The sequence below is a fragment of the Rhinatrema bivittatum genome, chromosome 9 (assembly GCF_901001135.1).
Source record: "Rhinatrema bivittatum chromosome 9, aRhiBiv1.1, whole genome shotgun sequence".
Lineage (NCBI taxonomy): Eukaryota > Metazoa > Chordata > Amphibia > Gymnophiona > Rhinatrematidae > Rhinatrema > Rhinatrema bivittatum.
In genome coordinates, this window is record NC_042623.1 from 246,411,542 (window position 1) to 246,427,643 (window position 16,102).

At 44.7% G+C, this 16,102-nt stretch overlaps 1 protein-coding gene across 1 annotated transcript in view; it reads right to left on the bottom strand.

The window, feature by feature from the left end:
- NAALADL2 (N-acetylated alpha-linked acidic dipeptidase like 2) overlaps positions 1–16,102 on the bottom strand; it is a 1,070,337-nt gene that overhangs the window by 184,410 nt on the left and 869,825 nt on the right. Inside the window, exons 8-9 of the mRNA XM_029617369.1 lie at positions 8,235–8,440; positions 6,265–6,384 (exon numbers count right to left, since the gene is read on the bottom strand). Coding sequence (XP_029473229.1) covers positions 6,265–6,384; positions 8,235–8,440 — 326 coding nt within the window. The remainder of the gene's footprint in view (positions 1–6,264; positions 6,385–8,234; positions 8,441–16,102) is intronic.

Consider the following 16,102-nt stretch of genomic DNA (forward strand, 5'->3'; position numbering starts at 1 on the left):
TGCCCTCAGCACCTTCTAGCAGTCAGGTGGCAGGCCAGCAACCCCCTGACTTGTGGCAGAAGCGACAACTCACCATGGAGGAAATGAAGTGGAGTGCAGTGCAGTAACGCTATCCCGGGGTAGGAGGCAGGCAGCCTCAAAAGTTGTAAGCAGGAGCATTGGGGAAATGATTGCTCTTGATGACCAGCCATTGCAGATAGTGGAGAATGTGGGTTTCAAGCATTTTCTGAAGGTCGTAGTTCCAAATTACAAAGTCCCCTGCAGAACCACATTTAGCAGAAAGGTATTCCCCAGTCTGTACAAGCAGTGTCACAGTCGCATGCAAGCGCTGCTAGCTAAGGCAGAGGGGAGTGTGCATTTCACCTGTGATATCTGGACCGCAATGATGCTGCACACTCTTACCTCTCCCTGACAGCACACTGGTGAGACTTGGCTGAGGCGGGGGCAGGCAGCAGCTTTATTTCTGAACGAGTATCAGGGTGGAGGTAGGTTTTACTGTACACCCACCTGATGGACCAGGCCCATACCACAGCCAATATTCTAGAATGCATCAGACAGATGCTGGAGGGCTGTACACCAGTGAGACAGGAATCCTCATGCAGGGTTCTTTGTCACAGACAATGGTGCAAACATGGTTAAGGCAATAAACGATGGGCACTTTAAGAACATCCAATGTTTTGCACACACTCTGCACCTGATAGTGAAGTCAGCTCTGGGGTTGGAGTCCAATGACTGCATAGGTTAATACAGAAGTGCAGGAACACAGCAGCGCACTTCCACAGAAGTGTGAAGGTGGGACAGGTTCTCCGACAAAAGCAGACTGATTTGGACATGCCTCACAAGTGTCTCATTCAAGACATTGCCACACATTAGAATTCCACATTTATGATGCTGCAGAGGTTAGTGGAGCTGCAGACACCCCTACATGAACTTTCCGGTTCAATGGACATAGGTGTGCAGAATCCCTTAGGGCATCATGATTGGTTAGTCATGAGTCAGCTGGTAAAAATCCTGAAGCCCTTCTAGGATGTCATGGAGGACTGAGTTCCAGAAGGGCCACCTTGGCTGACATCATCCCTATAGTTAATTTCCTGGATGAAAATTTGGAGGCCTTTAGATAGGAAGAGGGAATGACAGTTGAGGTGCTGCATTGTCTGGAAGTTTTGCAGTAGCAGGTGGAAGAGAGATTAAGGCCTTTAACAGAAGACCGCACATACATGCTTGCCACAGTCTGTGATCCCCGTGTGAAAGGGAAACTCACCCTACAGTACGATTGTCTCCTATTGGTGAAGGACCTACTGTTAGCAAAAGTCCGTGAACAGGAGCGCCATAGGCAGAGACAGATTAGACGTGAAGCAGAGGAGGAAACAGCGGGCACTTCAGAGAGTTGTGCTAGCCCAAGCAGAAGCAGCACTCTGTCAGCGACACCTACTACTTCCTCCTCCTCCACCTCAGAACGCCAAAGACATGTTGCCCATAAAGATTCATCTTTTTGTTCCATGGGAAAGAGAGGAAGCAGCTGGCATGAGTGACTCTCAGCCCACCCAAGCAAAGGAGTCACCAGCACAGCTGGCAGTGACACGGTATCTCTCAGAGCCCACAGAGAACATGCAGACAGATCCACTGGCATATTGGGCACACAAGTCCACTGACTGGCCACACCTAGCCAAAGTGGCTCAGCGATATCTGTCATGTCCACCAACCAGTGTGCCTAGTGAATGTATCTTTTCAATGACAGGGGATATCATGAGCCCTCACCACTCAAGGCTGGCACCAGCGTTGATGGAAATGCTAGTGTTTTTGAAAGTAAACCTGCCTTTGCTTGGGTTTCAAAATTTTCCCTGTGAATGGCAAGATGAATAAAAGCAATTGAAAGCCTTGCAGCAGCTCCAACTGCCTCCTATGCTCCAGATAATATAAGCACTGCAGCACATGTACCTGACCTGAAAAGCTGTGCCTGTATATCCACTGTCAATTGGGTATTCAAAAATAATCTCCAGCTCAGTTCTTGCTTCACAAATGGCAGTCTCTATTGCTCTAAAAGCATCCTCTGTTGAATTATTTTTCAGAAATGAAAAAGATGCCATTTTCTTCTGGCAGTGAACCAGTTCAGGAAGAAGTGACAGGTCAAACCACAACATACCTGTACAAAGGAAATTCTCTAATGCTGTGCCTGTCCATTCAGGCCTTATGTCCCTACGTGGGCTTCACCTCTGTCCTCGAATGCTGTGCCTGTCCGTCCAGGCCTTATGTCCCTAAGTGGGCTTGACCTCTCTCCTTTAATGCTGTGCCTGCCTGTTTGTCCAGGTCTTAAGTACCTATAAGGGCTTGACCTCTGTCCTTGAATGCTGTGCCTGTCCGTCCAGGCCTTATGTCCCTACGTGTGTTTGACCTCTATCCTCGAATGCTGTGTCTGTCCGTCCAGGTCTTATGTTCCTACATGTGCTTGACCTCTGTCCTCGAATGCTGTGCCTGTCCGTCCAGGACTTATGTGCCTACGTGTGGTTGACCTCTGTCCTTGACTGCTGTGCCTGTCCATCCAGGCCTTATGTCCCTACGTGGGCTTCACTTTTGTCCTCAAATGCTGTGCCTGCCTGTTCGTCCAGGCTTTAAGTCCCTACAAGGGCTTGACCTCTATCCTTAAATGCTGTGTCTGTCTGTACAGGCCTTATGTCCCTACAATGGCTTGAACTCTGTCCTCGAATGCTGTGCCTGCCTGTCCATCCAGGCCTTATGTCCCTATGTGGGCTTGACCTCTATCCTCGAATGCTGTGTCTGTCCGTCCAGGCCTTATGTTCCTACATGTGCTTGACCTCTGTCCTCGAATGCTGTGCCTGTCCGTCCAGGACATATGTCCCTACCTGTGGTTGACCTCTGTCCTTGACTGCTGTGCCTGTCCATCTAGGCCTTATGTCCCTACAAGGGCTTGACCTCTGTCCTCAAATGCTGTGCCTGTCCATCCAGGCCTTATGTCCGTACGTGGGCTAGACCTCTGTCCTCGAATGCTGCCTGCCTGTTCATCCAGGCCTTATGTCCCTACGTAGGCTTGACCTCTATCCTCGAATGCTGTGCCTGTCCATCCATGCCTTATGTCCCTACAAGGGCTTGACCTCTGTCCTCAAATTCTGTACCTGCCTATCCATCCAAGCCTTATGTCCCTACATGGGCTTGTCCTCTATCCTCGACTGCTATGCCTGTCCATCCAGGCCTTATGTCCCTACAAGGGCTTAACCTCAAATGCTGTGCCTGTCCATCCAGGCCTTATGTCCCTACAAGGGCTTAACCTCTGTCCTCAAATGCTGTGCCTGTCCGTCCAGGCCTTATGTCCCTAAGTGGGCTTCACCTCTGTCCTTGAATGCTGTGCCTGCCTGTTCGTCCAGGCTTTAAGTCCCTACAAGGGCTTGACTTCTGTCCTCAAATGCTGTGCCTGTCCTTCCAGGTCTTATGTTGCTACATGGGCTTGAACTCTATCCTCGAATGCCGTGCCTGTCCATCTATGCCTTAAGTCCCTACAAGGGCTTGACCTCTGTACTCGAATGCTGTCCCTGTCCATCCAGGCCTTATGTTTCTATGTGGTCTTGACCTCTATCCTCGAATGCTGTGCCTGTATGTCCAGGCCTTAAATCCCTTCATGGGCTTGACCTCTTTCCTCGAATGCTGTGCCTGCCTGTTCATCCAGGCCTTAAGTTCAAACAATGGCTTGACTTCTGTCCTAGAATGCTGTGCCTGTCTGTCCAGGTCTTATGTCCCTACGTGGGCTTGACCTCTGTTCTCGAATGCTGTGCCTGTCCGTCCAGGCCTTATGTTCCTACGTGGGCTTCTCCTCTATCCTCGAACACTGTGCTTGTCTGTCCAGGCCTTATGTGATTACAAGGGCTTGACCTCGAATGCTGTGCCTCTCCGTACAAGCCTAATGTCCCTACGTAAGCTTGACCTCTGTCCTTGACTGCTGTGCCTGCCTGTTCATCCAGGCCTTAAGTCCCTACAAGGGCTTGACCTCTGTCCTCGAATGATGTGCCTGTCCATCCAGGCCTTATATCCCTAAGTGGGCTTGACCTCGGTCTTCGAATGCTGTGCCTGTCCATCCAGGCCTTTTGTCCCTATGTGGGCTTCACCTCTATCCTCGAATACTGTGCTTGTCTGTCCAGGCCTTATGTCCCTACTTGGGCTTGAACTCTCTCCTCGAATGCTGTGCCTATCTGTCCAGGCCTTATGTCCCTACAAGGGCTTGACCTCTATCCTCGAATGCTGTGCCTGCCTGTCCATACAGGCCTTATGTCCCTACATGGGCTTCACCTCTGTCCTCGAATGCTGTGCCTGCCTGCCTGCTAGTCCAGGCCTTAAGTACATATAAGGGCTTGACCTCGTCCTCGAATGCTGTGCCTGTCCATCCAGGCCTTATGACCGTACAAGGGCTTGACCTCTGTCCTCAAATGCTTGCCTGTCCATCCAGGCTTTATGTCCCTACGTGGGCTTCACCTCTGTCCTCGAATGTTGTGCCTGTCCGTCCAGGCCTTATGTCCCTATGAGGGCTTGACCTCAAACACTGTGCCTGTCCATCCACATTTGGAATATACGAACATAAAAAGCTGACGTACGATGTTTGTAGCTTGCGTATTTCATATGCTCAATAGTTTTCATGACCTTCATAATTTGGGCCATGTTCCCTAAATCATTCCTAGGTGTCAACATTAATGTTTCTTCTAGTACTATCGAAAACTGGTGGTAGTGGGACTCTAGTTCATCCTCTGTGTTCCCATTGTTTACACGGGCACTGTAGGTTGAAAGTCAACATAGGTTGATTTTGTAGATTTGGGAGGGAGATGACATCAGCGCTTCTTTTGGTCCTAATGGCTGAACCCTTGTTGCAAAAGGAAACCTCAATCTCTGGCAATTGAAACTACTAATCCTTCACAGCATGGATCCTTAAATAAAACAATTTTCTTTAGTTTCAGGGTAGAGAAGAGAACTTCCTCCGTTGTGCTCATGAAGTCATGAACTGTTTGCAAATGCTTAAATCCTAACAGTTTGTACCATTATTCATTCTAGGGGCTAACCCTTTCCAGGGAGTCCTTTCCTGCTCAAAGGAAAGGGAACTCTCCCGGATGTAGCAGCCTATCTCTTGGCACCTGTTGATCCATGTTCAGAACGAGAAAAGAGCTACAAGGTACTTAGACTGTGGCAAACACAGTGAGACCATGCTCACAGTGAGAGCATGCTCCATGTCGCCATGCTTTGAAGGCTTGTGCTCCACTCTAGGAGCCAACCCATTCTGGGGAGCCCTTTCCTGCTCAAAGGAAAGGGAACTCTCCCCAGGTAGAGCCAACCTGTATCTACCCTCTGCCACTCTGCCTTGCTGCCATACACCAGATGACTCACCAACTCCTTGTGGTGTTCTTGCCACTATCATGGTTCCTCATTGTGTTGGTGCTAGTCTTTCTGCTTGCTATATTCCCCCTTCATTGTGCTGTAGGATGTTGATGCCACTTGTCTTGCCACTTTGCCTGTCATGCTGCCTTCGAGGGTTCATGCATTTGTTATCACTGCTCTCTTTTAAAGCTGTGGTGTGTGGTTTTTTTTCACTCTCACTGCTGCTTTGCACCACTATTGTGCACGCCTGGTACCCCTTTGCCCCTTTAAAGTACCTTAGGCTATTCATGCCACTTTGGTGCCACTTTGCCACAGTCTAAGTACCTTGGAGCTCTTTTCTTGTTCTGATGATTGCTCCCCAGAATTTTCATGAAAATTGATAAGAAAACCCTAATTCTTCAGCCAAAAATAGGCTGCAAATACTTCCCCCATTGACTTTAATAGGAATTGGAAAATGAATGAAATGTATCAACGGATCAGGGGCACCATTGAACGAATGCAACGAATTTGGCCCCTGACGAATACAAATACCGAATCGGATGAATCCGTCCCTTCTGCACATCCCTACCATGTATACCACTTAAACCTACCAAGGTAGTTTATAAAAATGTTCAAATAAAGGATAAACCCCCAGGAATGCAGAAAAACTGAATAATTATAAACATAAATCCCTGACAAAGTATTATATGCATGATTTTGCTTTATGAAGTGGAATATAGCTTTTTATCACCACCACTTCTAGCAAAGAATGTTGAACCCTCCCATAAGATATCTTCACTCTAGATCATTTTTAAAATTTTCTATTTTACTAAATAAAATATCCACTGGCAAATGGAAATAAAATTCAATTTTTTATATTTTTAGAGACATGCACAATTGTGATAAATTTCTAACCTCTGCTACCAGCTGCTGAAGAGAAGGTGAAGCTATTGAATTCAGGACTAAGTTACCCCGTACAGGATTGTGAAGACTGACGTAAGCCACAGTGTTTCTCTGGAGGACTCTTTTAAGATCCTAGAACACAATCAAAGCAATGATATTTTAATATTCATGACCATAAATAAACGTAATTGTCTTGTGTAATGTAACTGACTGTGGTTTGTGCCATTTACATCCAGGCAAATGTTTTTTATGATACTCAAGAATTATTATACAGCACATTTATATTTTCAAAATGTCAATTTAGATTAAAAAAAAATAGTCTTATTCTCATTTTTTTTTTCAGCAAGAGTTCTCTGTCCAAGGTTCATATAATAAGAAGAAAGGAAAAATACCCTTAAGGAATTAAAAATGATTGTAACTTTAATTCAAAAAATGCAGACATTCCAGTCAGGGGAAGCAGAGTGAAAGGACTATAAAACAAATCTGATTAAAGTTGAACCTCAAATGTAATTATTATCCAACAGTTAATATGCCTTAAGATTGGAAATTCACATTTAGTTCTGAATTCTATATTTCTCCACAGCTGCCTTTTCAAACTTTTTCCTAGAGTACTGATATATATTAATCATCTGATTGAACAGATTAATCTTCCTCCACCATAACAAACTGATTTTGTCTGACTTTAGTTTATATACTAAACAGAAAGGACATGACGCAATGTAATCTTATATACCATAGAGCAGTGGCTTCCAACCTGTGGTCTGCAGACCCTAAGACCATCATAGGGATTCACTGGAAGTGCAGCTGCTCTAACGCTGCTGTATGCCAGTGCTGTGGCACTGACTGCCTGATCCCACACCGTGCACCTTAGGATGAGCTTGGTCCTGCCAGCTGCATATCACGTCCTCTTGCTTCTCTCTCTTTCCTTGCTCTACTGCCAACCACAGGAGCAGTACCGTGCTGAGTCAATCTCGTGAAATTGGCTCAGCATGGCACAGGAAGCTGACATACTTTAAGTGTTCCGCTTCTGCTGCCAGCAGAGAGAAGGGAAGGGGAGGATCAAGATTCTTTGTTGCATTTACACTAGGCCATAAAAAGAGAGTCTGTTTATGGTTTAAACACCACCTCCACACACAGACACACACTTCGCCAAGCTGCACGCCAAGGAAAGAGGTGATTATTGGTAATGCATTCCATCCCCCATCCTCTCACCAAACAAATGGCCTGGATGGCAGGACAACAGGATCAATAGTGCACCTGCTCCTTCATCAGCCGATTTCTTTCCCTCCTGTGTGGTTCAGATCACCTGTTTGACCTGTGCCGGAGGAAGAGAATCAGGCAGCAGGAGGAGTGGGTTCAAATCATCTACCCACCATCCTGCTGGAGGTGTGAGAGAAAGAAAGAGACCTGGAAGGCAGGCAGGAAGAGGAACAGTAACTTTGATGGGGGAGGAGAGAGTGGGAACAAAAGAGGTAAGGCGACGTGCTGGAGAGAGTGGAGACTCAAAGGTAGAGTTGGGAGGGTGGGAAAGAGTGGGGAGCTCAGACCATGGGTTGGAAAGGAGTAAGGTTCAAGGGGTGCTGGGAGAGATTAGGGACGTGGGGGTGGGGGGGGAGAGAGTGGAAACTCAAGAGGTGAGGTGAGGAGGAGCCAGAAGCATGGAGAATCAAGAGGTGAGGGGGAAGAGAATCGAAAGGGAAGTAAGAGAGTGTGTCCAGGTAAGTCATACATTTTTCATGCTGAAAATAAAAAAGATACTTAGGCAAGTCTGGCTGACATTTGACTCTATCCTGAGCATTTGAACTCTTGTATACAAATCTATAACATACCACAAAATACCACAAAATTTTGCAGAATAATAATCTTAGAAATGTGACCTGTATTTTTGCTATTTTAAAGAAGTTAGTTTTTATATAAAGTTTTATTTTCTTCCGCCCATCAATTTACAGCACTTTATGAAAATCGTGTTTCTATTATTGTACCTCTGCCCATTCATATGAGCCGATGTTGCCAAATGCGGTCCCTCCCCATGAGCAGAAAACAATGGTCCGGTCGGGCCTCCATCCTTTCTTAGCCTTTAGCAGCAATGCTTGGAGAAATACTGTGAGTATTGCGGTGCCACTGGCCCACTCTTGTCCTCCATGACTGTCCAAACTGTTGTGGTGACTACCCACTATGACATACCTGTCTGACCAACAAAACAAGAACCAAATCACCAAAATTATTTTGTATCCATTGTTGATGATGCAATTCAAGTAAAGGACCTACATTCTAAACGTCGTTGGTATTTTTGTGTAATTTATTGCATCCCTCTAATATATGAAAGTTCATGCAATTATACGGTATATATTTTTATAACTGTAATTAATTATGAAAATCCTTATGCCCTTTTAGTCTGCAATTTTGGAGTGATCCAATGGGTGAACAGAATGGATACAGCCCAGCATACCCTGATCAAAATGGAAAATCTTTAATCCAGAATGAAAAAATATACGGACAGAATATATAGGCCAGAGTTAGGCAACTCTGGTCCTGCACTGCCACAAACACGTCTGATTTTCAGGGTATCCACAATGATTATGCATGAGATATATGCATACAATAGAGGCAGTACATGCAAATATCTCTCATGCATATTCATTGTGGATATCCTGTAAACCAGACCTGCCTATGGCATTCTAGGACATGTGTTGCCTACCCCTGATATAAATAGATATTTGACTATTCATGAGAACAAATAGTTTTGTAGAATAGAATCTTTTTATTTTATCTCATACCATTTTAAACTAAATAGTACACTTAAATCAAGGTTTACAAATGTACTTCTTACAGATCAATCTTGTATAGCCTTAGAGCTAAACTGTTGCCCTGGAAGTGGACCCTTGGCCTGCTGCAGGATTGGTACGGCCCTCTGGTCGGACCCAGAGAGCACCTGCCACCAGGAGGCGGAACACAGGAGGAGACAGAGGCTAGCTGGAGCTTCACCAATAGCAACCCGGGGTTCCCTCAGGTTGAGCCCTTAGTTAACCGGGCCGCCTAGTCTTAGGTGGACCTCACAGGGTTTCCTAGAGAGCAAGCACAGGGGAGTGCCCACCACGAACAAGAGTGCACGGTCGATGTCCAAGCAAGAATGTCCAGAGGTCACAGGAGGCCAGAACAGAGAGTCCGAGTGGATAGCGAGGATCAAGGCCAGATTATCAGTCCTGAATGGTCAGACGAAGCAGGGGTCAGTACCTGTAGTCAATCCGGGAGTAGTCAGGTCAGGCAGAGGTCGTTCCAGGCAGTGATCAGGAGTAGTCAGTAGACAGGCAGAGGTCAGTCACAGGCAGAGATCAAGAGTAGTCAGTGAATAGGCAGAGGTCAGATCCAGGCAGTAAGGAGTCGAGGTCAGGAGTAAGCAAAGGTCAGTACCGAGATCAGTCTGAAGGGTACTACCAGGAATGGAGAGATGAAGGAACAGGAGACACTGGAACAGGAAACAGTGGAACGGGAGATGCTGGAACAGGAAACACTGGAACAGGAGACACTGGAATAGGCAAACTACAGAACACCGGAGTGTACGACCCGATTGACAAGGCTAGGAAGTGGTGTCTGACCACTTCCTTAAATCCTGCCAACAATCAGGGCACGCCGCGGAGCTGGGAGACGCCCTTGGCCCTTTAAGAGGCCGGGCGATCCATGCGCATGCAGCTAGGGTCTGGACCGACGCCTTGAGGCCTGGACGGGAGACTGAGAGTGAAGGAGCTGGGGACGCCGCAAACTGGCTGCGGCTGCGGAGGAGGAGAGCCCGGTGTTTGTGGATGGGAGAGCAAGGTGAGCGACCGAGACGTGCAACACATACAAAAGGAAGCTAACTTTCAAACAACTATGAAAGGTGGCTTATAAGCATGCGTATGGTCACGTTACATGTAGTTCTAAATATAATACACAAGTGCATTATAAAATATGTGCATCTTTACTGTGGAACACATGTGTTTATATATGCTTACGTTTGAGTACATGAAATGCATTGAAAGTTACTATTTCAGGGCACTGAATACATGTACTTTTCCTACCAATTTAAACAATATACACATGTATATTTTATGCATGAAAATTAATTTACTCGTGTTAAAACCTGATTTACCTGTGTAAATATTTCAGGAAAAGACAGAAAGGCACCGACATACAGTCCTTAGGACCATACAGTAGATTAGTCTATGAACTCTACACCGCAATAAAACATAACTATAATACTATGTGTAATAAAACTATCAGTGTAAGTACCTTGGTACAATTGGTCATGAACTACTTTGCTAAATGACTATGTCTAATGATATATTGTAACTGAACCTTTGACGGCACCTGTTAGAATGTACTATAGTACACTTTTACCTACACTAAATATGTGCCTACATGTAAACCTTTGCGATGGTATTTAACTTAGCAACGGTATAGAAAAGTTTTTAAATAAATAAATAGGTATATTTTAAAGCTTGCACACGTAATTAAAATTAACCAATTTACCAATTACTCCACCAATTCACCCAACCCTTCTCTAGATCATCGAGACCCTTCTGGTTCTTCAACCTGAACCCCCCCCCGTTCACTCAGATCACCCACTCAGTTCATTAGACCCAATAAACAATAATATCAATTATGCCTGATAATTAGCAGGTGTAAAATTATATTTGTAAGTTGCCAAATTTAAGCCTATAAGTGTTTTTTAAAAATAACTTGAATGTGTAACTGTTGGCCCTTCTCCAGAATACTCCTAGACTGCTCCTTTTTTTCTTTGCAAATATATGCATGCAAACCGTAAAGTACATCAGTCAACTTTTATAAAATACCAATTTCGCAAGTACAGCCTTCTTACATGCGTATATGCTCATTTTTACACGTGGAATTTTTGAAAAGTCAACAAATAATCAGTAAATATTTTCAGACAATCTCAATGCTCTCTCAGTTCAACTCATTCCATAATTAGCTTTAGTACAGTTAAGCAGTGTGAGGATAATATTCAGAATGCTATAGCCAGCTAGCCAAAGATTTAGCCAGTTATATCAATGAAGCTCAAAATTAACCTTTGCTGAGTGACTAAATATGGCTACCAAGGGAAAGATGGCTATAGTTAACCCTCCAAAAAAGTGGGTGGCCTGGGAGATGGAGTTAGGTTAGGGAAGAATGTATGTGCACGTGCATGCACCTCCTACTAGTGGCATTTGGAAATTGGTGCTGGAGCAAAGAGGACTAGGTAAGCATGTCCAATTATGCCTCCATGGGGTAGGTGAGTTGGGAAGAACTAGATTGGAGGGAGGAGATTCAGGAATGGGAGAGGGGTTGGATCCAGTAGATAACTTTCTTTGTAAGTTCAGGATCCAGGAGGGGCTTTTGATCCAGACAAGGGCTTATATTTAGTTAGTTAAAAAGATGTATTCTCACCTAACCACCATTCAGATTGGGGTTTAATTAAAAAGGCATATAAAATACATATACGCCTGAATTTTTAAATGCCAGCACTTTTAAAATCTGGGCAGATACGCACGTAGCCAGACCATGCGGGCGTCAAGTGCATATTAGAAACGGCCCGGCCACATGCGTATCTTCCGATATGCACAGACGTGTCGACAGATCAAAAAGGGGTGGGCCGGTCCCAAGGAAGCATGCACTGGCAGCCAGCTAGGGCGCAGGTTACTTCTGCTCTGAAGAAGCAGTAAGTATTAAAACCAAAAAATTGGGGATAGCTAGGTAGGGTTAGGGGTCGGCGAAGAGAGGGGAAATGGTAGGAAGGGTAGTTAGGGTAGTTAGGGGGATAGGGATATTCTCTCCCAGTCCACTCCTTAATTGCAGCAGACAGGGAGGGAACTGGGATAGGCCTACTTGTGTCGCTGTGCATTGTTTTTTAAAATATCCCTCCCCCCCACGCGAGCGAGTCGCTACCCGCCTGCATATGCACATGTGGATATTAAATTCCGGTGCGCACGGAAACTGTATTTTATAACATGTGCATGGTGATGTGCGCATATTATAAAATATCCATATCCATATGCGCGTGCTGGGAACCAGGCACACATCTACCGTATGGTATAACACACTACAAGTCAAATAAATAAAACAGCCTGCAAAATAATCTGAAGTAAAGCAGCTCACAAAGTAATTTGATAACAATAGGCCTAGAACTATCTAAATAAAAGTACCTTCAGCTGTCCCCTAAATGTCTGCATGTAAGTAATCACCTTCCAATTTTCCAACTAAGAATTTCACAGGGCCAGCCTTCTCTCCAAGAAGACTCTTTTCTGAGTCTCTGTCAAATTAGCATACCTGGGAACTTTGATTTCTGGTCACCCTGAGGTTTACGTGGACTTAGAGAGGCAGGTGGTATGGGGAGGTAGGTAAGAGCATATGTGTATAAACTTTCTCTCATACACACACTCATATTTTCACTCACATACATACACACTCATTCTTCCACACACACTTTCTCTCAACTAATAATTCCCGCCACAAACATCCTCATATGCTTTTTAACGCACTCCTTCCCCCTTTTATGCAAACCTAGACACTCATTTTCACTTCTGTCCCTCTCCCACAACCCCACACACACACAATCATTCTTTCCCCCATAAATTCACCAGTGATAACAACCTACTCCTTCCCTCTCCCCACTAAATCCATCAACGATAGTAGCTGCTATGTTAATGGAAAAAGAAAAATTAAAGGAGTAGGTTAAAATGGTCAGTTTGATAAAATATAGTGCAAGCAACTTCTGTATTTCACTTAGAAGAGGATGTCTTTACAGTCCCCGTACAATATAAAAAATCCCTCTTCTTGGACTAAGAATATACGATACAGCTATATACTGGAAAAAGAGAACAATTAAGAATCATGAAGTATCTGGAAGTCATAGAAAAAGTTAAGATATCAAGGAAAAAAAAGAAAAAGGAAATAAAAGAAATGCATAGAAGGAAGACAAACTTACATCATAGGACAGAGATCCATGAGTAGAGATATACTTATGTCCTCCAAGCAATCTACTTAGATGTAAATGAGTGAAAGTAGTTGGGAAAATGGATTATGCCACTTAAAATATATTCAGCTTATGTGGGGCATGACATACATGACCCCTCCCCCTCCTAAGGGAGAGAGGGTAAAGAACATGCTACCATTTAAATGAACTACAGCAAAGAAAAAAAGAGGACAATGCAGCTATGTAACATGAGCCAACAGCCCAGGAAAACTAGAATGAGATTGAAAAGGTGGCCAGACCTCTTACTGTGAATAGATGAGTCAGAGTCTCAGATAGGGGATTTGCATGCCACAGCCCCCTGGACTACTGTTGGTAATCTGCAGTGAAATATCACTTTGAATCAGAAGATAGCAAAATCCTAAAATAGAGAACTATGACTGTAAAAGTCCTACCTTGGAGAATTCTGAATGAAAAAGAGATTTATGAAAGAAATATACTGAAAAAACAGTCCTAGGAAGCAAACAAATTCTCACACTGACAAATAAGGGGAGTCAGACCCTTGGGTACCTAATCCTCAGACAAAAGAAAGAAAAGGCCAGGCAGGATAGAAGGGTATGCACATATTCTCTTTCTATGGTCCTGCCTGTGTCTTGGCCTTTTGCTGAGAGAAGGTGACTCATCCAGGCTTTTAGCTAAAATCACTGAAAGCTGAGACTGCTGAGGGCCTGAATCACTGAACGTTAGCCCAGCCATGAGCCCAGTAGAGCTGTAAACCCGAGCCAGGAAAAACCCTCCTACTGATGGACAACGGCAGATCCAGAGGTAGAGTGGTCCCCCAGGAGGGCATGGACCACAGCGGCAGACCCTGGGACCCCTTGAGCAAGGGGACCCAACTGGAAGATTGAACGGTCCCCCTTGAGAAAGGTAACCCCAGCAGCAGATAGTGTTTCCCAAGGAGGGTGTGGACCCCAGTGGCAAATTAGGATGTGAACCTGGGTCCCCCTTAAACAAGGGGACCCCAGTGGCAGACCGAGAATTCTCCTAGGAGGGTGTGGACACCAGCAGCAGATTGAATCACCCACCAGGAAGAAGGGGACCCCAGCAGCAGGTCTAGATATGCAGTTGGGTTCTCCAGGAGGGCATGGACCCCATCAATATTACAGGAGGTGGAGTCAGGTCACCCAGGAGGGTGTGGACCTCAGTGACAGACTAGGAGGCAGAGTCAGTTTCCAGGAGGGCGTGGACCCCAGCATTGGCACAGAACTTTCAGCAGAGTAGAAGTGGCATTGAGGAGATGGCAGCAGTTTAGATACATTGATCCACCTAGGCCAACTCTGCCCAACATCCCAGTTGCATTTGTTTTCACATGTGTGAAACTGGTGAAAAAAGGGGGAGGATAATAATAATACTTGATTAAGTGAGAACGCAAGAGGTCCCTTCTATATAGTGGTAAACTGTGGGAGCCAACCCCAAAATTGGCAAATATTCAATGTTCTTGCTACCTTGTAGAATGTATATAGTTGTGTGGCCTGAGACTATTGACCGTGAGTAGATAAGTGTGCTGTTTGACATCCTATTAGCGATGTACAAAGTCATGTAGATATGTATATACTTATATAGTCTAATAAACCTGAATATATTTGTACATACTGTCAACTTTAACACAGTCCTATTTGTTTTCTTGGGTAAAGGGAGTGAAATCCCATCCACTTCTTCCCCAGGTGGAGGTACCAAGAACGTGAGGACCAATGGAGTCTGCCCTAGGGGGCTCCCACCAGGTCGTTCCTGGACCCAGGAATGCCCCGCAAAGTAAGTGGTCAAGGGGACGTTACACACAGTGTCTCAGATTAGGGGATCAGCAAACGTATAGGGTTAGGTCATCCATGAACATTATAGAATTTGATCTGGATGAGTGAGAGAGAGAGAAACAGAGATGTATGCCAACGTTTTACATCTCCCTCAATGCTCAGGGATTTGGACCTGTGCATCATGCGTGATATAAATAAGTGGCATATATTGTGCAATTGTACATAGATCCATAATGTATGGGGCTCCCATAAACAAATATTTCCTTTTCTCTGCTTCTGGTGATATTGGGTCAATTCACTCATTTTGCAACAAGAAAGGAGATTGGGGCAAACATCTCTTTGGGCGGCCCAGCAAATACTCAAAGCTGGGGTAGATGAGTAAATAAGAGAAAAATGGGGTAATAGGAGGCATTTTGGTCCTTCCCTGCTCAGAAGAGATGGTATCTCACTCAGGGCACAGTCACACACACACAGTAGCTGTATTTAGGACCCATGATTGCAATAGCAGAGGTGGGTGAATCGATCTGGAAGCCCAAAGGAGCAGTAGAAAACTGCTGCGTCCAAAAAAAATATCTTATGCCGATTGGCCAATCCAAACATTGTGATTTTTCAATGAAAAATCATGATTTAGCAGCCAATTGGAGCATTAATCTCATTCTCGTGTACATTTACACTGAAAATTGTATTAAATGCATTGGAATAGAACCTCACCAGGAATAAAGCAATTCCTTTACCATGATGGATCAATTCATAATGAAATGCTTCATTCATCCCATAATGCTCAAGGCTGTTTAATTGCCTAGTGCTAAAGATTTACATAGAGATTGTATTTTTTTTCTCTCTCCTACTAATCAGAAAATGTGTTCCAGTAAGGAGTTTGCTTTTAGTAATTGTGTGAAAACCCCAGAACAAAGGGGAAGCATTGAAAATAGGGAGGGTAACTTTATAACAGCTTGCACAGAGTTGAAATCCACATGTGCACGCAAGCTGCAGCCTTAATTTTCAAAGAGGATTTAAACACAAGTCCACTTTAAAAATTAGCGAGGGACTATGAGTATTTTAGCATGGCATAGGTGCACACATTTATGACTACTAG